The sequence below is a fragment of the Equus asinus genome, chromosome 20 (assembly GCF_041296235.1).
Source record: "Equus asinus isolate D_3611 breed Donkey chromosome 20, EquAss-T2T_v2, whole genome shotgun sequence".
NCBI classification, from domain to species: Eukaryota; Metazoa; Chordata; class Mammalia; order Perissodactyla; family Equidae; genus Equus; species Equus asinus.
The window spans coordinates 11,784,180-11,807,105 of record NC_091809.1 but is presented as its reverse complement, the minus strand read 5'-3'; the positions used below and the strand labels follow the sequence as shown (position 1 = coordinate 11,807,105).

At 67.3% G+C, this 22,926-nt stretch overlaps 1 protein-coding gene across 4 annotated transcripts; it reads right to left on the bottom strand.

The window, feature by feature from the left end:
- Positions 1–56: 56 nt before the first annotated feature.
- On the bottom strand, positions 57–22,832 carry PALM (paralemmin). Of its 4 annotated transcripts, XM_070491573.1 has the most exons (10): positions 22,620–22,749; positions 13,846–13,969; positions 12,317–12,368; positions 11,799–11,879; positions 11,218–11,348; positions 9,933–10,059; positions 8,718–8,739; positions 7,416–7,472; positions 5,060–5,191; positions 57–2,012 (listed from the first exon to the last, which is right to left on the bottom strand). In XM_070491573.1, the coding sequence occupies exons 2-10, from the start codon at positions 13,878–13,880 to the stop codon at positions 1,483–1,485; spliced, it is 1,167 nt and encodes a 388-aa protein (XP_070347674.1). In that variant the 5' UTR covers positions 13,881–13,969; positions 22,620–22,749; the 3' UTR covers positions 57–1,482. The 4 variants fall into 4 exon arrangements, with proteins under 4 accessions (XP_070347674.1, XP_070347676.1, XP_070347673.1 ...); XM_070491575.1 differs by lacking the exon at positions 5,060–5,191 and having other exon boundaries at positions 22,620–22,832; XM_070491572.1 differs by lacking the exon at positions 13,846–13,969 and having other exon boundaries at positions 22,620–22,752.
- Between the last annotated feature and the right edge of the window lie 94 nt (positions 22,833–22,926).

The following is a 22,926-nucleotide window of genomic DNA, read 5'->3' as shown; positions in this document are numbered from 1 at the left end:
CCCCGGCCGGCCGCGCCCTCCCCGCCCCGTGAAACCCAAGAACTCCAGGACCCGCGGCTGCTCACACTGTTTTATTTGCTTCTCCGGGAAAGTCAAGAACATTGGGGCCTCGTCACACATCGAAAGCAGAGGGGGCGGCGGAGGCTCACGGCTCGAGGACGCGGGTGGACTCGAGGAGGGTGGAGGGGGGGCCACGGCCACGGCCCAGGGCGCCTCGCGAGGGCCTCTCCTCCCGGCCACCGAGGGGCGGAGCTGAGACGGGACCCGGGCCTCGGTCGAGGCGGCCCCTGCACCCGCCCTGCTGAGGGGGCGGCCTGGTCGTCCTCAGCTCCGCCCGCGAGAGGGGCTGTGAGCGCGTGCACGAATGCGCCTCTGGGGACAAGGGTGGCTGCACCCCAGAGACGTGCGTGCACAGCTGGGTGTTGGCCGCCCCCAGGACGGGCACTGGTCACCCCTCGCCCCTCCCGGTGAGAGGGGGGCAGGCTCACATCAGGCTGGGCGGCCGTGGGGGTCCCCCTTCGCTGCCTGGACGCGCCACACCCAGCGGAGCCGGCACTGGGCCCGATCGCCGGGGTGTGGTCGGGGGGACCCGGGAGCCTGGACCAAGCGGGCTGGAGACGGGGCCGGGGGTGGCCCCTCGGGGTCCCCGAATTAGCACCAGGAGGAAGGAGGGCCCAGTGGGGGTGGGCGGTCGGCATGAGAAGCGGCTCACGCGTCCCTGCCTCGCGCAGGGGCAGCTCCGAGACCCCCACCCACCCCGACCAGACGGCAGCGCAGGGGTCACAGGTCCCTACCCGGCGGGGGGCCTGTCCACAGGACGCCCCCTTCCCCAGGCTCCACCGTCCACCGGCTGCGCCCAGAGAGGGCACGCGGGGAGGGGCGTGTGCTCCAGCCGAGACCTCGAGCCTGGGCCCCCAAGAGGCACGGCCTCACCCCCCCCAGCCGAGACCCGGACACCGGCGCCTCAGCTGGGGACCCTCGAGGGACCCGCTTCCAGGGGCTGGGTGGGGACTGAGCAGGCCCCCGCGGCTCCCTCTGGCGAGATGTCCCCTCGGGGACCTCATCGGAGGTGGCAGGAAGGCACAGGCAGGAGGCCCAGAGGGTGGCGGGCTGGCCCGGAGCCGCCCCGAGGCCCCGGGTCACGCCAGCCGGGACGCCGTGGGCGGGAGCCGCGTCTGTGGAGCTGCTGCGACACGGGGGTCTCGTCTCGGGGACGGGTGGGTCTGCCGTGTGTGTCTCTGCGGCCAGGTGTGGGCGTGCGGCTCAGTGGTTAGGGCGTGTCGGGGGCGGTGCCTGGGTGGGGGGCGGGCGGGACCTCCCCGTCCCTCTCTTTCCAGTGAGAGAAAACTCAGAAGGAACGTGTGACGACACGGCGTGTCCTGGGGCCCGTGGCGGTGGGTGGAGGGTGGGCAGGCGCCGGGGGGGCTGGGCGGTGGGTGTCTGGCACGGAGGGCGGGGCCGGGGTCTGGGGGGCCGGGCGGCTCACATGATGGAGCAGCATTTACAGCGGTGTTTCTTCATGTCGAGGTCCTGGGGCTCGCTGGCGGGGGCCTCGGGCCCCACCTGGTTCTCTTCCCGGGGGGCCGCGGCGGCCGGGGGCTCGGCGGCGCTGCCGTTGGGCGGGGCGGGCTCCTTGGGCTCGGCCGCGTCCTCAATGACCACCAGCTCCGCGGTGATGGTGTCCTGCAGGCCCAGCACCTTCTGGGTCTCGGCCTCGTCCTCCACGTTCTGATAGCCCATGAAGATCATGGTGACGGGGGGCTCCTGGCCAGGCTGGATGCCCGGGGGGCCCGAGGTGGCCTCGCCCGGCTGCGCCTGCACCCCAGTGATCTCCCGCCTGGAGGGCGTGGTCCGCACGGCCTCCTCCGGGGCCCCCTGGGTCTCCGCCGACCCGGCCGCGGACCCCGCCTCGCTCAGCGTGACCTCGTCCGCCTTGTGGATGAGTTCGTCCACCTCGGAAGAGCTCAGCGGGTGGATCCCGTTCATGGCGGTGCCGTCCACGGCGTGGACCACTGGCGGAGGCGGGCAGGGGGGGAGAGAGAGAGAGAGAGAGAGAGAGGGGGAGTGAGCTGGTTCCCGGACGGGAGGGTGGCCGGGCAAGGCCGCGAGCCCCCCTCCGGGGTATCGAGGAAATTAAATTACGCATTCAGAACCGACGGACGATCAAGTCGGGACCCGTGGATGCAGCCAAACTGGGGCACAGAGAAAAATTCATAGACCCCCAAAGCATTTGTTAGAAACCAAGATGGAGCGTCACCCAAGGAGCTGGCGTTTTACCGTCCTGCATTTTGAGGGTTTTCCACATTCCCCACGTGACTGACTCCAGTCAGATAACCATGTGGAGTAGGTCCGTTTTCGGCCACCGCGAGGATGGTGAAGCTCAGAGAAGGGAAGCAACCAGCCCACAGTCACACAGCTGGACCCCGCTCCTTCTCCCAGGCTAGGCCTGAGGAGTCGAAGGCGTCCAGATTCAGTCCTTTTTTGGGTTTATGGGGGTGATTTTTGAATTAAAGTTTAGTTCCTTCACTCGATATTTTTCGTTTTCTAGTAAATGCCCTGAAGGCTATACATTTTCCTCGGAGTCCTGCTTTGGCTGCATCCCCTGGATCCCACCGGGTCGTTTTCTTTCGAGTGTAAACAGTTTACCGTTTCCACCTTGACCAACTGCCTCTTTAAGCCAGCATTTATTTTGAAGGGCGTTTTTAAATTTCGGGGAGTTTGGGGGAGCTGCAACCCGAGAACCCACAGCCTAAGATAGAAACTCTGCAACAGTCCTTGGAGCGGCCTGTGTGGCCCGGGACTACGTCACCTCCCGAAAACGCTTGGCCCGACTGAAAAGAATGCCCTTCTCCACCGGCCAGAGTTTCGTACGTGCATCCACGTTGCCAAACGCATTTTCCAAATCTCGCCGACATTCGCGCTCGTGTCTCTGATTTTCCGGGCTGTGTGGCCGTCTCTAAGGAGGAGGAGCCCGGCCACCGTCAGGTGCCCCAGATAAGAGCCCGGCAAACGCCTCCTAGAGACCCGGCCCCCGGCTGCCAGGGGGAGGGACGCCCGGGCGCCCCTGGGACGCGCCGCCTCTCAGGCCAAAGGTCAGGGCCGGGTTCCTGGCTTCAGGCCAGAAGGAAAGTGCTTTTTCTACTCTCAGTTTCCAAACCCCCAGGGAGGCGGCGTCCACCCGCCCCGGGCCTGGCGGTGCCTTTGGGCTGGAGGCCCGGGGACGGGGAGCGCCCGGGTCACACGGCGTCAAGCGGAGGACGTCCCACAGGAATCCGAGCCCTCGGCTGCCATGGAAACGGATCACCTTCCCGTTGCCGAGCAACTGGAGTCCGGTCCAGCGGGTCCCGAATCCCCAGGGGCCGGTCCGGGCTGGACAGAGCGGCTGCCCGGGACCACGCGGCTGGCGAGAGCCGGAGGCGGCAGGGCCTACGCCCCTGACCGCCGCAGAGCTGGGTGACGCGGCCCCTTTAAGAGCACCCCGGATGCCGCGACGTCCTCTGAGAACACGAGGCTCCGGGACCCGAAACCACTGGCCACCCCCCAGCGCGTCAACGGGGATAAAACGGACCAGGACACGTGTCCGGGATGTGGAGAGACGGGAACCCTCGCACGCGGCCGGCGGGAAGCACCCAGCAGGTCCTCAGAGGGTGGAACGGAGTCACCGCCTGACCCAGCAGTTCCACTCCTGGGGGTCGTCCCCAGACGTCTGGCCCCAAAACCTCGAAAGGCATTAGAAAACCAAAAGGCGGGAAAAACCCAAACGCCCATCAGCTGAGGACGGACAAACCCAACGTGGTCCATCCCAACAACGGAACCTCATTCGGCCATAAAATAGGAACGTGGACGGACCTGCACCCACGACGCTCAGGGAGAGCAGCAGACACAGAAGGACACACGGCGTATGATCCCAGGGACGTGAAACGTCCAGAACAGGCAGATCCACAGACAGAGAGCGGGCTCGTGGGTGCCGGGGGCTGGGGAGGGGGTGGGGGTGATGCTGATGGGGACGGGGCTGCTTTTTGGGGTGACGGAATGTTCCAGAACCAGACAGCAAGGGTGCACAACACGGTGAATATTCCAAAACCCACTGCATCGGACGCTGACTTGCACGGTGTTCTGGATCCTTCCACCCCGTGTCCCAGGTTCTTGTAAGGGCGGCATTTGTGGACCCGCTAACGGGCGCTAGAGCCGAGCTCTAGGATTTAGCACCTGACTCGGGGGGACCGGCTCTGAGCTCCGCGCCACAAAGAAGCCGCCTTGATCCTGAGTGTGTCCTTTAATGTCTTCTTAAGACACATTTAGTTTCCCAGAGCGGGTTTGTTCTCCTTTTCTAGCATCACCGCAAACACTGCCTAGAATCTCCCCCTCCCTGGGGTCACTCATACCCCGTCCCACAGGTCAGGCCGAAAGCGGATAAATTTAAACGCCAAGATGTTTATGAAACTGGCCCCTAAACGCTGACAGGTTGCACCATGGAAATAAAAGTTTTCCACAGTTAAAAAAAAAGTGAATTTATGGTTGAATCATATCAAGAAAGACTGAAATCTGGGGCTCCCAGCTCCCCGTGGGTGTCCCCACGGCCTGTTCCCCTCCCGGCCACCACCGGGAACCCTAAAAACAGAATGGGACCTCATCACCACGCCCCGGCTCACCCATCCCAAGCCTTTGCCAGCCGCCTCCCTCCCCTCCTCACCGGCCCCACCGACTCCTCTCAGTTCCTCCAGCCCAGCAAACGCCCCCACCTCAGGGCCTTTGCACGTGCTGCGGCCTCTGCCAGGTGCCCTGTCTCCCCACCTCGCTGTGCATCATGGGTCCTGCGCCCGGCCCCCTCCCCGCCCTGCTAGACCCTCTCACACCCCGTCTGCGTCTGGGGGGTTTTGGAGCCTTTATCACAAGCGTCCCAGAGACTGGGACTGACAGGCCGGCCAGGAATCCCACCCGGGATCGGCCAAGCTTCAAGGCAGGTTCCTGGAGTAAAGGAGGATGGGGTGGCGTCCCCATGGGACGGGGTCAGGCTCGGGCCGAAGAAGGGGTCCGGGGTGGGACGGGGGGCGCGTACCTTTGGTCTCGTCCTCGTACACCTTGATGCCCTGGGGGAGCGGCTCCCGGGGGAGCGAGGTGGTGCTGGACAGCACCCGGGTCTCCCCGGTCACCTTGTCCTTCTCCACCGTGATCTGCACCGAGTACATGGCTGGCACGAGAGGCAGGGGTTACGCCGCCGCCCGCCCCCCCGCGCCCCCGGGGCCGCCGCCAAGCCAGGGGGGAGGCGGCAGCGCAGAGCCAAGCAGCGGTGGGGCCTCCCGGCGCAGCCCACGCGCGGGCCACACTTCCTCCGCTCGGCCTTCAAGGCCCATCCCTGCCGTCTCAAACTGCCCCCGTGTCCCCAGAGCAGAGCGGGGCGCAGGGGTGAGCGCTCCCGGCCGGACCTCGGCCCCACCACCCCCCCCCCCCGTCTGTCCACCTGCGAGTCCGCACTTCACGTCCCTCAGTCGCCGACTGAGCTCAACCGCGTCCGCGTCACACGAAGTCACGTGACCCCCACGAGGCCACGATTCAGCGGCGCCCGGCTCTGCCCCGTAGGAATCGTCACCACGAGACCCCACGGGAGACCCCAGCCTCCCAGCGGCCCCAGGACCTCGGCCCGAATTCCAGGAGCCCCCCCCTCCTCCACACTGCCCCCCGGGGGGGCCCCCAAATCACCACCTCCCAGACCTGCTCCCATCGCTGCCTGCAGCTGCCCCGGGGTCTCCCCACTTCTCGCAGGGACGCCTCCCTCCTCCCTCCCCCCACGGCCGTGCATCTGTGAGTCCTGCGGGTTCCGCCTTCAGGACTCGGGAACCTGCCCGGCTCAGCCCAGCGAGGGGGGGGGTCACTGTCCCTCCCCCATCTCTCCACCCCACCCCCCAATCCACGCCTGCCACCCCTCCCCCACCCCATCCTTGATACCCCGACCCCCATCCCCCACCATCCCCTACTCTCCCTCCTCGGTCCCCATTTCCCACCACTACCCCATCCCCCACCCCACACCATCCCCCATCCCCCACCCCACATCCTCCAACATCCTCCCCCCATCATCCCTCCCCCATCCCCGCATCCTCCCCCCCCCCCCCCGTCCCTCCTCCCCCCCCCCCCGTCTCCCGGCGCCGCCTCGGCTGTTCGCCCCGCAGCCGCCAGAGGCGCGGCGAGCCCGAGTCGCCGTCCCCGCTCCGCCCGCAGCCGCGCGGCCCCCACGTCCCTCCCTCGGGAGCCCGCGCCCCCCGCCCGCCGCGCCGCCTCCGTCGCCCCCTCACCGCCCCGCTGTCCCTCCACCAGGCCCGCCGGCCTCACTGCGCCCTCCGCCCGGAACACCCTCCCCCACCCCGCTGTCCGCAGGCCCCGCGCCGTCTCCTGCGGGTCGTTGCTCAGCGTCACCCCCTAGTTCAGCCTCCCCTGAAACCTCCCATTAAAACTGCCTCCCTCTGGCTCCCCGTTCTCTGCCTCGCTTTCTCCCTGAGTTAACTGCACAGGCTGTCGCCCCATGGGGACTCCGGCCCCCCCCCGTGTGCCTCACACCGGGCCCCACGAGCGCTTGAATGAATGAGTGACTCTTATTCAATCCGATGTTCCTACACAGCCTGACACTCCCACCTCCAGACACAGTTGGGCAGGTCGTGCACTGCACAAGAGGTCACGGAGTGAGAGAACAGTAGGGGCGTCTGGCCCCGGTGCTGCTGGGCCTGGTCCATCTGGCGCAAAGGCCTGAAGGCACCTCGTCTCTGGGAAATGCGACCCTCTGCCTCCTGCCCCCTGGGCGGCCGGGTGTCGTCACATCCCGGCCACCTCGCCCCCAGGACGGCCTCCGCCTCCCTGCTCAATTACAGCAACAGCAGCAGCAACGAGGTTTTGCCGTCTGCTATGACTTGTCATCACTCTCCGCTCGGCCTGGTGCCACAAGGTCACTCCACTCCCGCCCTTCTGGCAGGGGGACCCCAGCGCCAAGTGTCGAGGGGCAGAGTGGGAATTTGACCCCTGACCTTGGAGAACACCTAGCACTAACCCCAGCTCCCAAAATGCCCCAGACCCCAGCTTGGTCACCTCCAGGGATGGGGCGCTCACTCCCTCTCCTGAGGCGGCCTGAGGACGGAGGAGGAGGACGTGCAGCGGGTGCGTGCGGGCGTGTGCAGCACCCCACGGGCCGGGAGCAGCGGCGAGGTTAGGGCAGAGAAGCCGCGAGGGGCGTCAGGTTAGAGCCGCCATGCGGGGGGCCCGTCTTCTCGGGGGAAGCCGCGCCGCGTGTGCCGACGAGCCAAAGCAGAAGGCGGCCAGGCCCCACCCCAGGCTCGGAGCGCCGCCTCGGTCCAGCCGTGCGACCACAGCCCCCGCGGACGGCACCGGCGACCCTCGGCCCCGGACCCGCAGCGGACGGGGTGACCCACCTGCTTTCATCATGGTGGCGCCTGCGGCCGTCCTCGCGGGCGTGGAGACGCGCTTCTCTGCGGCGGGAGAGAGAGAGACGGGGTCAGAGGGGCGACGACCACACAGACCACGACACCTGACACGGACGCCCCGGAGCCCCCCACGCACGCGGCACCGCCCTCGCGCCCACAGGGGACACACGCCAGCCCCGCGGTCCGCCTCCCATCGCGGCCGAGTGCTTTTCACAAAATCCCTGAGAGGATTTTTTAATTATTAATTTTCAATCCCGCGGTAAGACGAGGAGACGCTCTCCCCATAAATAATTAACACACGCAAATCAGGCCACAGACGCTCCTGCCGCCGGCCTGCGATGCAGACACAGACGGGGTGAATCTGCACTTCTAAAATATGATTTATATTAAATGTAATATACTGAATAACAGATTCCGTAAACTATTAGATTCACAGCTAAGCGTGTATTTAAATGTCATATGTATGTGTGAAATAGCTGCCAACATGTACGTGATTGGTCTGTCATAATTTGGGGGCATAAAATGGGTCAGACTTCCGGCTTTTTCCCGTTTCCTGGATGGCAGCTTTCTTACCAGCGTGCTGGGACCCATGTCCCTTTTTTTTTTTTTTTTGAGGAAGATTAGTCCTGAGGTAACATCTACTGCCAATCCTCTTTTTTTTTTTTTTTGCTGAGGAAGACTGGCCCTGAGCTCACATCCGTGCCCATCTTCCTCTACTTTCTATGTGGGACGCCTGCCACAGCATGGCTTGACGAGCGGTGCCATGTCCACACCCGGGATCCAAACCCGAGAACCCTGGGCCGCCGAAGCAGGACGTGTGAACCTAACCACTGCACCACCAGGCTGGCCCCCCGTCCCCATATCCTTTCAAATGGCGCCTAACCCTCAGGGCGGCCGGGGTCTGGATTTCTCATCCCCGCAGACCCCACTTCCCAGACATGAAAACCGAGGCCCAGGGGGGCGTGGGACAGAGGCAGCCGAGCCTGGTTGCCCCCACGAGGACGGGGACAGACCCGGAGCCTCGGGACACAGCCAAGACCTCAGCCAGACGCCCCTCCGGAGCCTCAGTTTCCCCATCTGTAACAGGGACGTTGTGAAAATCACGTGACCGGCGAGGACACGGGGCCAGACTCAGAGTCTGGGTCAAAGAGACAAAGTAGCAGCGATGGGTCACTGTTGCCTTTTCCTCTTTTATCAGCAACAATGTTGCTCCTCGGCCACAAACCGCCCGTCATCCCGCTTCTGGCCACCAGGAGGCGCGAGGCCCGCCCGTCCCCTCGGGAAGCCTACCTTTGGGCGTGCCCACCGGGCTCTGCAAGAAAGAACAGAGAGGTCAGGGGTGCCCAGCGCGGCCCAGCCGATGGGGGCGAGAGCCTGGGGGGTCCCGGCTCCAGAGACCCCCTGCAGGAGTCACCTCCTCGCGGACGGATCCCCTGCCCGGCCCCGGGCGACCCCTCCCTCCACCTCTCCCTCCTCCCCGTCCCCGGCCTCTGGGCGCCGGGTCCCCTCCGCCTGGAAGGCTTTTCCCAGATTCCCCCTTCACTCGGCTCCCCAACCTCCCCATCCAGAGGGGGTCCCCTCGTCCGTCACTGCCCCACAAGCCACCAGATTATTGACCCGGCCAGTGTCTCCGTGTCCCCAGGACGTGGGCACCAAGAAGGCAGGGACCCCGCGAACGCGGCGTCCGAGGTGAGTCCACCTTCCCCATGGCCCCTCTCACCTCCAGTCTGGAGAACTCCTAGCCAGCCTTCAAAGCCCCTCCCAGCCTGCCCCACCCTCCCATGAGTCAGGGGCCTCCTCGGGGACCCCGCAGGGCCCTGGCCTCCCCCCAGTGGCCCCGTCCGCCCTCCCTGTGCACAGACGTCCACGTGTCCACCCAACGGGGGCTCGGTGAGGCCAGGGCTCCACCCACAGCCTCCAGTCTGCCCACACCAGGCCCAGGTGAGTGGGCAGGTGTGTCCACTGGGCAAGGAGTCGGACACTGTGGGGGACGCCGTGGGGGCCGTGTCCCCCTGCAGCTCAGCTCAGGGGGGGGGGGCACAAGGATGGGCAGGAGACAGGAGGCGTGTCCCCCAGGCCCCTCGAGGCCTGGACACGACGGAGGGTGCCGTGAGGGTCCTGCGTTAACACTCCGCGGCCACCAGGAGCTCGGGGCCCAGGGATCCTGGTCATCAGAGACCACTCCTCAGCTGTGCAGCCTGGAGCCAGCCCCTCAACCTCTCTGGGCCTCAGGGCAGCTCCCCACATGCAGGCCCCGTGTCCAGTGCCCACCGTCCACGGGCCCATTGAGCCCACGAGGCATCCCCAGCAGGTGGGCACTTGTAGGTGGGGAAACTGAGGCCCAGAGAGGCAAAGCCACATGTCCCAGTCACAGGCCGGAGGGCGGCGGGCTGGGACTCGGATGCGAGCGCCGGCTCTGACATCTGGGCTTGGACCAGCGGCCATGGGGCCGGGGGGGCCGGGTGGGCTCTCGCTCTGCGGCCGGGGGTCCCGGGCGCCCCTCACCTGCTGGGAATTCACCACCACCTCCGCCTTCTCCTCCTCCTGGGCCGGGCTGGGGGCCGCCGCGGGCTCCCTGGCGGTGGCGGGGGCCGCGTCCGCGTTCTCCAGCACCTCGATCTCCTTCTCCAGCCTGCGGAGGGCGGGGTCCCTTCACCGCGTGACCCCCGGTTCCCACCCGGCCGCCTCCCGCCAACCCCCGGCACTTCCACCCAGACACGTGTGTTTTCACGGGAAGCGTCCTCCCTCCCGGGAGACTGGAAAAACCGTTTCACTTTCCAAGTATGAGGACAACGGTCCGCGCCACCCAGTGAGGACACGACCCGTGTCCAAAATCCTGCCCGGCCATCGCCTGCCCGAGGCGCGGGGCTGCGGGCGTCACGGGACACCCTGCATCGTGGGGGACACTCCCCTTCAAGGCTCGGGACAGACGGGGGTGAGTCCACGGCCCCCTGACAAAGGGAGCCCACGTCTGTTGGCTGGATGCGGCCAGGGGCAGCCTGGAGGGCTTCCTGGAGGAGGAGTCCTGGCATGGACACCGAGTGGCCAAAATGTGGCCTGAGGAGCCCCGGGAGGGCACTTGCCATGCACAGGACACACAGTAGGGCTCACAGGGGGCCCCTCCCCAGAGCTGCACCCGGGGTGGGGGGTGATGCACAGCAGCCCTGGCGGCCGGTGCTTCCCGCCCGCCCGCGCCCCTCTGCCCGTCAGTCCCGACTGCCCTCTCACAGGCCCGGCCCAGCTCCCGGAGGCACACAGTCGGCACTAACGTTTGCTGCAATTAAGACGCACAACGGGATTCCCGCCTTCCGGTCCAAAGGCGGGGAAACTGAGACTCGGGAGGAAAATCCCAGCCGGACCCCCCCAGTTTCTTCCAAACGAGCGCGGCGGGGGCTCCGGGATCCGGGCCTTTCCGCAGCTGAGTGGACATCTGGAATCCAGGCCGTCACTTCCCCTGGCCGCCCGGAAACCCGGCCTTTTGTCCCAGCCCCGGGTGAGGGGGGGGGGTCACTTTCCCCGGCGGCCGGCCCTCTCCCGCTTCCTGCAGCCCGGCCGTCCCCCCATCAGCACCGGGCCGCAGACGAGCACCTCCCATCCCCCCGGCCTGGCGGCTCCCACCCGGCACCTGCCCGCCCGCCGGTGTCGCAGGAGGGTCTCGGCCCCCCGTCCCCGTTCCAGCCCGCTGGGCTGCGCGTCAACACCCCCTGAGGCCCCGTCGAGGCAGGAGAAGCGACCTGCCTGCCCCCCCCGCCCCCCGCATGCGAGCGCGGCCGGACCCCCCGGCGCCCACCTGCCGATGGCCTCCTCCAGCAGCCGCGCCCTCTGCTCGTCCGCCTCCATCTGCCTCCGCAGGTCCTCGTCCCCGTCCGACGCCGAGCACGGTGCGCCCTCCAGCAGCCAGCGCTCCCGCAGCGCCTTGGACTGGGTGGCAGGGCCGGGGTCAGGTCAGCATGGGGTCAGGGTCAGGCTGGGGTCAGGGTCAGGTTGGGGTCGGGGTCAGGCTGGGGTCAGGAGGGGTTAGTTCATGATCAGGGTCAGGAGTGAGGTTGGAGTCAGGACGTCGGTCGGGGTGAGGCTGGGGTCAGGTCAGCATGGGGTCGGGGTCGGGCTGGGGTAGGGGTTGGTTCATGATCAGGGTCGGGGTGAGGCTGGGGTCAGGGTCAGGGTTGAAGCTGAGGTCAGAATCAGGTTGGGGTCAGGGTCAGGCTTGAGGCTGGGGTCAGGGTCAGGTTATGGTCAGGGTGGGGTTCAGGTTAGTTCATGATCAGGGTCACGGTTAGGGTTGGGGTCACGTCATGACCAGGGTCAGGGTCGAGGTCGGGGTCAGGCTCAGAGTTAGAATCGGGGTAACCCCCCCCCCCCCCCCGGCACCTTCAGATGCTGCAGCTGCCGCCGCGCGTCCTCCAGCTGCCGCCGCTGGTTCTCCATCTCCGCCTGCCGCCTGCGCTTCTCCTGCGGGACGGACAGACGGGGTCAGGACTGCGGGACCCTGCTTCTCCCGGCCTGGCGCCCACCCAGCCACTCACCCCAGGTCGTTCCCAGAGCATTAAGGGGACAGAGTGACCGGGAAGCGTCCACAGACCCCAAGGTAGGGCTTCTGGGGCAGAGACCGCCAAGACCCCCACGCCTCCACCACAGAGCGCGGTCACCACACGGCGAGCGCGGGAGTCTAGTCCACACTGGCCTCAGTTTCCCCTGCAGGGGGGTCCGAGAGTCCACGTTCTAAGGACAAATTTCCACTTTCGTTTGTAGGGTGGAGCCAGGGCCCTCAGGTTTCCCAGAAACAATCTGACCCTTGACCTCCCCCCCCCCCCCCCCCGTTCTGAGTCCCGGGGGCCCCGTCCCCACCCCTCCTCCAACCCCCGTCCGAGGGGCAGGGAGGAACTCACAGCAATGGCCTGGAGCCGCTCCTGCTGGGACGTGGTCTCTGCCACCAGGACCCTGGGGGCACAGACAAGGTCAAGCGGGGTCCACTCCACCCCGGGTTTGAATCCTGCAGTGGCCACCCAGCCAATCTTCCCTTCCCTGCCCCCCAGGCCCCACTGTGCCCTCATCCAGCCCTATCACCTCGTTAATCCCCTCAACAGACCCTCCTGCCGCCCCTCAGGGCAGGGCCAAGGGGCCGGAGGGCCAGGCTCTGTCTAGAGACCCAGGAAGGGTGTGGGGAGGAGAGGGCACTGAGGTTGGGCCATGACGGATGCATAGGAGCTCACCCGGGATCAAAGCCCGGAGAGGAGTTTTCAGGAAGAGCTCCATCACCTCCTGGCCCAGCCTGGGAGCCGGATCAGGACCACCCCCCGCCCTCTGCCCCACCAAGCACGTCTTCTCCAGACTGGGAGGGATACATGGAGGACGAAGGATCCACCAGCCCCACTTCCAACCCTGGGGCTTGCAAAGTTGACCATCTGTCCCGGGACTTCTGGGGCTGCTCACAGCGGCCTCCCCTGGAGTCTCCCAGGAACCTAAAGGCCCAGAGAGGTCGGTGGGCCTCCCAAGGACACACAGCAAGGACATAGTAAAGCCGGGATTCAACCGGACTCCCTTTCTCATCCAGTCGATGCTTTCTGACAGCCCACCAGGCACACTCTCAGCCTTGAACCGGTTTGCAGAAGGAGCTGGATCAATGTCAGCATTGCCAGATGCTCCCAAAGGAGCAGGGCTCCATGCTGCCGAGGTCGGGCCTTTGTGGGGTGGGCAGGAGGCCCAGGGCCCCAGGACGAGGGCCCACATCCCCTCCCCACACGACCCCCTCTCCCCTCTCACGGGACCCCTGGAAGCTGCACACAGTCGGCGTGAGTTAAATGCTCCGACCAGCACAGCCTGGACCAGGCCTGGACGGGCCAACCATAACCTCCCGCTTCCAGGTCACTGTGACGACGGGGGGCGGGGGGGTCCCCACTCTCTGCCCCAAACCCCACATGCCCCGAGGGTCACCCTGGGAGGCGCTGAGAGGCGGGCACGGGGGAGTCTGAGCCGAGAGACAGACCCTCCAGCTGCACCCCGGCCGCCCGAGCCCCTTGTCACCCAAAGGACTGAAATTACAGACCCTGCTGGTCCCAGTGCCCCTCGGCCTCGTACCGGGGCCCGGAGCCACCTGGTGGGTCCTCTGCCCTCTGGGCCTCGGTTTCCCATCAGCACAGACACTTGGAGACACTCCAGCTCTGAGCCCTCCTGTCCCCCTCCCCTGGTGGCTCAGAAAGAAAAAGAGACCCAAGGTCACACAGTGCTGGGTCCACCCCAGGGCCCCGCCCCCACCCAGAAGGCTACTCCGGGTCAGGTCTGTCCTGGGCCGCAGCGCCCCATCCACCCACCCCAGGCAGGTTAAGTTTCCTGGCCTCCCTGAGACCTGTGAGGTCATCTGGCTCCCACGCCCCAGTCAGGCAACCCCACCCAGCTCTTCCCTTCCTGCTGGCAGCACCTGCTCCTCTGCACCTCCCATGGGCCCGGCAGCATCAGCCACGCCCTCTGTGGCTTCCCTCTCTGCTTCCTCCGGGAGGCTGGGCTCAGCTGGGTGGAGTTCAGGAAAGGCTTGATCCAGCTATCTGGCTCAGAGACACCAGAGGGCCAGATCAGCTAGAGTTCTGGGTCTGCCCTGTTGCCCTGTGTGATGCAGGCAGGGTGCCACCCCTGTGCTCCCCACATAGGCCCAGCACCTCACTTCCTGCAAACCCCACAATCCCTCCCCACTCCCCAGCCCAAGATTCTACCATGACCTGCCACCTCCCTGGCCCCAGGCAGCCCCCTCTGCACCCCACAGCCAGAGGAAGCTTCTCAGAATGAGAGTCCGATCCCGTGACTCTTCTGCTCTCAGGTCTCCTGGTTCCCATCAGCCCTCTAAAGAAACCCCGAGGCCGGCGCAGCCCAGACCCCAGCACTTCTCTGCCCTTCCTCTCACTCACTCTGTTCCAGCCACCAGGACCCTCCCACTGCCCTTCAACTGCACCAAGCTCATCACTACCTCATGACTTTTGCACTCGCCGTTCCCTCTGCCTGGAATGTTCTTCCCACGGCTGGAAACCGAGGCCCAGAGACAGCAAGTCAGTTGCCCAAAGTCACACAGCTAGGAAGTGGCAGAGCTGGGATCCAAGCCACAACTGCCAACTCCAGGCCTCACCCCACGTCTTCCCCTTTCCCGGCTCTACTGTGGCCTCCAGGGACCCAGGCGGGAAGGAGGCAAAGCTGGGGGGCGGGGGGGCATATACAGACGAGACCCCGGCACACAAGGGCCACACAGAGGAGAGGAAGCAGCCAGACGCCCGGTCCCATGCCGGCGGGCAGGTGGCCATGCAGGCCAGATGCAGGGTCGGGGGTGCGGCCAGCTCGCCGGGCTGGAGACAAGGCGGGCAGTGTCCCCGCGGGGCCCAGCCGGGGCCGGGGAGGGTCAGGCGGCGCAGCGAGGGGACTGTCCATCCCTCCCTATCCGCGCCCCGACCCAGCTGGAGGTCACAGCCGGAGGTCACAGCCCGAGTCCCAGCCCGAGGGCACAGCCCGAGTCGCAGCCCGAGGGCACAGCCCGAGTCGCAGCCCGAGTCCCAGCCCGAGTCCCAGCCCGAGTCCCAGCCGGAGGTCACAGCCCGAGTCCCAGCCCGAGTCCCAGCCCGAGGGCACAGCCCGAGTCCCAGCCCGAGTCGCAGCCCGAGTCCCAGCCCGAGTCCCAGCCCGAGTCCCAGCCGGAGGTCACAGCCCGAGTCCCAGCCCGAGTCCCAGCCCGAGGGCACAGCCCGAGTCCCAGCCCGAGTCCCAGCCCGAGTCCCAGCCCGAGTCCCAGCCCGAGGTCCCAGCCCGAGTCCCAGCCGGAGGTCACAGCCCGAGTCCCAGCCCGAGTCCCAGCCCGAGGTCCCAGCCCGAGTCCCAGCCGGAGGTCACAGCCCGAGTCCCAGCCTGAGTCCCAGCCCGAGTCCCAGCCGGAGGTCACAGCCTGAGGTCCCAGCCCGTGTCACAGCCGGAGGTCCCAGCCCGAGTCCCAGCCCGAGTCCCAGCCCGAGTTCCAGCCGGAGGTCACAGCCTGAGGTCCCAGCCAGAGTCCCAGCCGGAGGTCACAGCCCGAGTCCCAGCCCGAGTCCCAGCCCGAGGTCGCAGCCCGAGTCCCAGCCCGAGGGCACAGCCCGAGTCGCAGCCCGAGGGCACAGCCCGAGTCGCAGCCCGAGTCGCAGCCCGAGTCCCAGCCCGAGTCCCAGCCGGAGGTCACAGCCCGAGTCCCAGCCCGAGTCCCAGCCCTAGGGCACAGCCCGAGTCCCAGCCCGAGGGGCGCAGGGCGCGCGCCCCTCCCCAGGCCCCGCCCCGCCGGCCGCGCGGGTGAGGGATGGCGGCCCGCGGGAGGCGGTCGCCCTGGCAACCGCGCCGTCCCCATGGCAACGCGAGGCCCGGCAGGCGGGGGCGGGGCCGGCGCCGAGCATCTCCCGCCCCCAGCCCGGCGCTGGGAGGGAGGGAGGGGGTGCTGGGGGGCTGGGGCGCTGGGGGCCTTCCCACCCCGGGCCTCAGGGGCTGCCTGGAGAGGCGGGACGCGAGGGGGAGCCGGGCCTAGCGCACCCCCCCCCCCCCCCCCGCTCGCGTTTCCGGGGCGCCCACCCAAGGAGCGGCTCCTCTCCGGGGAGGATCTGGACCCGCCCCTGGCGCGAGGTGGCCGCGGTGGAGCCAAGATAACGCCCGACACCCTAGATCCGAAAAACAAAGCGAAGTCGCCCCACAGAACCCTAAAGACACGGCCGTGGAATGAGACCCCCCCGACCCCCGCGCTCGCCGCCTTCTGTGGGCCGGTCAGGAGGGGAAACTGAGGCTGGGGAGGCGCGGCGTCGGCTAAGCCTCCATCCTCCTGATGGCCCCGTGTGTTTATCAGTGAACGGAAGCTGGTCAATGGTGACGCGGGACCCGGACCCAGGCCGACGGGCTCCGAAGCACACGGACCACACGGAGCGCAGGGTCTCCCCGAGGTCCGACGGGGCTGGGGGGTCAGCGGGATGATTGAAACGCTCGTTCACTCGGGCTCAGGGAGGGAGGCAGGGGCCACATCACAAAAGGTCTCACATCCTGGGCGGAGAAGCGGAGTTTGCGCCAAAAGGCGTGGGGAGGGTTTAGAGGGCGTGGCAGCTGCCCCCACGGGCTGTGTGACCCGAGGCAGGTCACCCGCGTCTCTGAGCCTCCACCGGCTCCGCTGGGCAATGGGCCACAGCCCGCAGCCGTCCGTGTGGAGGGACACACCCGCGGCCGGACGCCCGCCCTCGCGCGCTCCGGCTCCCGTCCCCGCGCGATTATTTTTACGGCGCTCGGAGCAAATTCTGGGCTCACGCCGCGGTGTGGGCGGCTCAGGACTCGGCGAGGGCGGCGGCTGCGAGCGCGTGAGAGAATCGGGCTCCAGCAGATGAGCTAATGGGGCCCAAACCCAACCGGCCCGCAGAGGCCTCGGCTTGGCGAAGCGTTTAGTTTTTTAAAAGCCCAGAGAGGTTACGCAACCAGCCCAAGGTCACCCAGCGGGCAGGACGGGGCGGGAGGTGGGAGGCGGGAGGCGGGAGGGGGGTTCGCACTTGTCCCTCCGGAGCCCGCGCCCGGGCAGCTCCAGCCGGAATGAGGGGTCCCGGGCCTGGCAGGCGCAGCCCAGCCGAACATTCCTGTGCTAATTGAAAGGAAACAGCTGACGACGACGACCTTGGCCTTGGCCGTGGGGGGGGAGTCACGCGGGGCTGGGGGGCGGGGAGCCCGGGCCGGTCCCCGCGGGCGGGATGGAGTTCGCAGGTCCGTTCCAGACGCTGGTTCCCAGCTCCCCGCAGGCCCGTCTCCCTTTTGCCCCAGAACCTTCCCGGCTCCAAACCCTCCCCCAGCCGGTGACCCCTGCCCTCCTCTGCCTCCTCCACCTCCCAGCCCAGCTCCAGCCCAGCCGCCTCTTCCGGGAAGCCTTCCTGGTCCCCTCCCCTCCCCAGGAAGGGGGCAGGGCTGGACCACCCCTGTCATGGTGAGGTGAACAGGCCCCGTGGCACCGGCTTTCTAGAAGGTTCAGGGTCCCCCCGCTGCTGGACATGGAGGTCAGAGGAGGCCGCAGACCCACAGGAGCAAACCTGTTGCCTATTAACCTGCACTGGGGAGGGAAGGAGCTGGACCCTGCCCCCCACCCCGGGCGCCACGTCAGGAGGGCCAGTGGGGCCTGGATGGGGCAGCTGAGGCAGAGGTTCCTCCCGCTCCAGGCAGGAGGGGTCTCGAGGCAGATCCGGCTGCAGAGACCCCTTCCCAGGCCCCGGTGCCCCCCACCCCTCACTCTGTTCACTCCAGCCACTCTCCTCAAACATCCCGGGCTGGCTCCAGCCCCAGGGCCTTTGCACTGGCTGTGTCCCCCCCTTTCCCGTTGCGCTTTCTCCCAGGTCTTCACGGCCTCACTAGCTCCCGCAGGCCTGTTCTCCGATGTCACCTCCTCTGACCTCCCCAATTAAGTTGCACGCCCACACCCCCCAAACACCCCCCAGCCCTCACCGCCACGCGACACCCCAGTCATTTCCCTAATTGCGTTTCTTATTCCCCCACGAGGACTGTAGCTGTCTCTGTCCCTGCCCCGTCCCCAGCACCCAGTACACAGCAGGTACTCAATTCATGCTCACTGGACCAGCGAGTCAATGAGGGTCTTTCCATCTTCGGAGGAGGCCCCACCCAAGGGTTTCCGCCCCGCCTGCCACGCGACACACCTGTCCCACCACCACTTCCCTTTTCTTCTTTTTAAAGAAACCCACAGTCACAGCTCAGGTTTGTCTAAAACAGGACCAGAGCTCCACATCCGACGGACGGGGCACAAGTCACAACCACTCGGAGCGACTGTGCAAATCAATGCATAAAATGGCCCAAAAGTCCACCGATGGGTGATGGGTCCACACACGTGTCCACCCACACTCTGGAATATGATGCAGCCATGAAGAGGAGCGAGGCCCTGACACGGCTGCACGTGGACGGACCTGAACACACGACGCAGGGAGAGAAGCAGACACAGAAGGACACACGGCGTGTGACCCCACGGATGTGAAACGTCCAGAACAGGCAGATCCACAGACAGAGAGCGGGCTCGTGGGGGCCAGGGGCTGGGGAGGGGGTGGGGGTGCTGCTGACGGGACGGGGTTTGTTTATGGGGACGGAATGTTCCAGAATTATGTGGAAGTGATGGTTGCACAGCTCTGCAAATGCACTGAAACCAGTGGCCTGTGCACTTTCAAGGGGTGGATTGTGTCTCCATAAACCTCATCACGATAAACACAGACACACGCACAGCAGCATCGAGGACGCCTCTGCCGGGGCCAGAGCCGGGCCCTGCGCATCATGAGTCCCGCCGGCCCCGCCCCGGACCCTCCTGGGTCGGCAGGATTTGAACACATGCCGGCCGGGGCTCCACTGCTCGCTCGCTGACGCGCGTCACCAGAAGCCCCCCAGCCCCTGCCCCACATGCAGCCCCATCGCTGCCCCCACCCCCTCTGCCCACCAGGCTGGGCCCCGTCCCCCGACCCGCTTCTGTCCACACTCGGCCTCACCCGCCACCAAGGCCCAGAGCAGGCCGCCCCCCGGACCCCCAGCCCGATCCAGACGGTCCCGGGACGGCCTCTGACTGGCCCTGAGCGCCTGCTCCAAGCCCGGGGCAGGAGAAGGCCACCCCGTGCCATTTCCCTCAGACACCGAGACCTCCCCGCGCCGTCCACACTGAGGGAGACCCCTGCGCATCCGGGGCCGGCCCGTCCCTGCGGGCAGCTGGGCCCACCACCAAGTTCTGGAGACGGGTCTGCACCCACCCAGGCCCCGGGCCCTGCCCTCCGCCGGCTCCACTCCTCTCTCCACGGCCCCCCACGGCCCCGCCGGAGCCGACCCTGGCTTGCTGCTCCCTGGTCTGGCCCCTCAGCCACCAGAGCCTCGCTCCTGCCTGCTGGGCACTCCGGGCCCATCTCTCCACCAGGTGCACCCTCTGCCTGCCTGGGTGGACCCTTAAGCATCTTTCACAGAAAAGGCCCACGATGGGAAAGACCAGGAAGCCTTCCCCACACCTCACAGAAGACCCTCTGGGCCCCCCAGACCCTCCGACCCTGCACGGGGTCCTGCAGGTCCGCAGAGAATATGTCCTAAATAAGCAGAAAACAGGCTTCCTGGACGGAGAAAGACTGACAGAAAACAGGATTCCAGACCCGGGAGAAGGTGATGTGGTTTTTGTCAAGATCGTCAACCGTTTCCCAGCATCAAAATCTGAGACCCCTGAGGATGGGCCACTGCGGTGGGCAGGTGCCCCCGTCACCAGATGAGAAACAGGAGCCCAGAGGAGCCGAGTGACCCACCTGAAGCCTCGTGGGGAGTCAGCACCCCCGCTCCATACCTCCCCCCCCAAGACTGGCAGTCATGGAGGGCTCCCTGGGGGAGGATGCAGGGCCAGAACACACCTTCTGTGCGGCCCGGTAGACAAACCGGGGTGAAAAGCCGAGATCAGGACAGTTTGGAGCCCCCCAGACCACAGCCCCTGGGACCCGGGAAGAAAGTACAGGAGACCTGCACCCCCCCACGCCGGCAGCTGAGGAAACGGCCCAGCCAGCGACCAAATCCCAGCCCCACCCTCTCCAGCTGTGTGGCCTCGGGCGGGATGCGTCACCTCTCTGTGCCTCGGTTTCCCCACCTCACAGGGCTGCTGTGGGGATCAAGCGAGTTCACAGGGACACGGCACGCGGAACGGGGCGCCGTATGCAGCAGGTGCTTCCTCAGTGACTTTTCAGTGTCGCCCGCACTTCTCACACGCCGCCCTCCCCCTGCTCCTCTGCCACCTCCCTCGGGGTCAGGTCTACACTGGACCCCCGGCTCTGGGAGGAAACGTTACATTGTTACCACGACGCAGACAACCCGCAGCCCCTGCTGCTCCAGAGGAAACACGTTTTTGAAAAATAGATACAATGAAAACAAAAGCTTGTTATTAAATTCAATTATCAGCAGGCCCGTTGCCTCTGACCGGCTCCCTCTCATTAAAAAGGGAGATTAACAAGCGCCCAGGAGGCATTAAGGGCCGGGTGGGTGCCCAACCCACACCTTCTCCCTGCAAATGTCCAGGCCTGGGGGCCGGCGGGGACCCGGGAAGGTCACGACCCCCCTCGGCCCGGCCCCAGCTCGGCCTCACCCAGGACCGGGGTTTGGGTGTCTGAAACCGCCTCATTCTGCCAGTCAGACCCTGAGGTCCCCGGGGTCACACAGCAAGTGCCCCCCAGGGCAGAGCCGTCCCCCCCACATAGTGTCTCATCATCCTGCCGCCCGCCCCCCCCCCCCCCCCCCCCCCCGTCCCACCTCTGTAGCATCAGCCAAGGCCCCCGCCACCTCAGGGGTTATGTCTTCACTACTTTTCGCCAAATCCTTAAATTCTTAAACTAAGGAAAATTAGTTTGATCCTTAAACGAAGCAAATTTTGTCAAATTCTTAAATTCGATCTTAAAAGGAACTTTCCGGCAACCCCGTGAGCCGCCACCGCCACCACCACCACGTCCTGTGACCCCGACGGCAAACTCTAAGGAAACAGGAGGCCGGCAGGGAGGCCCTGGGCCCGGGGCTGGCTCTGGCCTGGTGGAAAAGGACGACGGATGAGCCAGGGGGCAGGTGTTCACGCCCCGGCGGCCTCTCCACACCCACCAGCAACCCCAGCGATGGGGACACAGGCTTTCTCTACGGCTGTTCGGGCCCCGTAACACCAAGTCCCCGTCCCATGTCTGCACCCAGAAAAGCCAGGGGTCCACCTAATGGGGGGCATGGTGCCCTGTGAGGCCCATGACCAAGCAGGCACCCAGGGGCCCTCCCTGTGCTGTGTGACCCTGGGGCAGCGGCTGCCCCTCTCTGGGCCTCAGAATCTCCCACCACCCCCCAAGAATGAAAGGGGTGGCGGGAAAGAAAACAATAAGTCCAAGCAGAATCTCTCTTCCTCCCTCGGCTCTGGGTGGGCGTTTTCCTGGCTTCCCCCAGGCGGCCCCCTCCCCACGGCCACACCCTGCCCAGGGCCTGCTGTCAGGAGGCCCAGAGACTCCCCTTGGGCCCGGGGAGTGGAGCAGATAAACAAGCGGGGGGTAAGCGGGCAGACAAGTCTGGGCCCTGGTTCCCCTGAGCCCCTGGCTGGGCTCCCGGGCGGGTGGGGGAGCCGGCCAGGCCTTTGTCTGGTTTTCAAAAGCAGAGGACAGTGGGTGTCGCCTTCCCGGGCAGGCGGGAGGGTGTGGCGGGTCACGGGTGACTCCCCGGAGGAAAGTTGTCAGCTCCGAAAACACACCCCGTGGGAAGGGCAGGGGGGCCGGCCGGGTGGGCGTCCGGACCTCCACGTGCCGGCCTCGGGCCCAGAGCCGGGCAGCCGCCCACCGACCCGCCTCACAGGGGCCGGCTGCCCAGCCCCCTGCCCGTGTCCACACCGCACGCCCTCCAGGCGCCCACCTGTGGGAGTGGGGGCTTGGGGGACACCCCGAGGCCGGGAAGAGGGGACCCTGTCTGCAAGGACCGTGCACGCTCACGGGCACCTGCCTGTGCGAGGAGCCCCCGCCCACCAGCTCCTCAGCTCACCCCACACGGACCCCGCCGCCCACTCCGCCGGTACCCGGCCCTCCGACTCTCGGCTGCTCCATTTGGGGCCCCATCTTGGGGACTTTTCCTGGGGGGGGGAGCAGACCCCAGGCCCCCTGTCGGAAAGCGCCAGGACCTCCCGTCTCCCATCCCAGCCCCCTCCGCCCGCTGGAACTCGGGACAACCCCTGGCGGTGGCCGGACCCCGGCCTCCTCCGCGGGGGCTCCGGCTCCGGACAGCCCTGGAGGCCCCCGCGGCGGGCGGGGAGCGGGGCGGCCCGAGCGCGCGCCCAGGGCGCAGGGAGCAGCGAGCTCAGGCTGGGGGGGGGGGGTGCCCGGTGCACCGGGAGGGATCGCTCCATCCCCCCAGGGCGCCCGCTGGGCGGGGGGCGCAGGTGGCCGAGGCCGGTCCGGGGGGGCGCGGGTGGGGACACGGGCCTCCCCTCGCGGCGTCCCGAGCTGCCCCCGGCCGCCGCCGCCCGATCCCCATTCGCGCGTGGGCCGCCGGCTCGGCCGCGGGGAGGCCTCCGGGCGGGCGCGGCCCGGCCTCGTCCCTCCCGGGCGGAGCTGGGGGTCCCGGAAGCCCCTCGCCGCCCCCCTCCCCATGCACAGGGCCCCCCTCCCAGCCCCCCGGCCTCCGAGCCCCGCGGCGCCGAGCGCGCCTACTCACTCCATCTCCCGCGAGTCCGGGCGGGGCCGCGGGCTAAGGCCGGGCGGCCGGGGCTGCGGGGCGCGGGGGCGGCGGCACCGGCTCGGGCATCGCCCCGCGCGCGGCTGTTTATTGTCCGGGCGGCGGCGGCGCGGGGGGTGGGCTGGGCGCGCGCGTCGCCGCCGCCGCGTTTCTCCTGCGCGCGGCTCCCCGCCCCGCGCCGCCCCCGCGCCGGCCCGCGCGCGCCTCCTGCCGGCCTCCGGGCCCCGCGCCCGGCCCCTCCGCGCGCCCGCGCCCCCCGCGCGCCCCCCCACCACCCCCAGGTCCG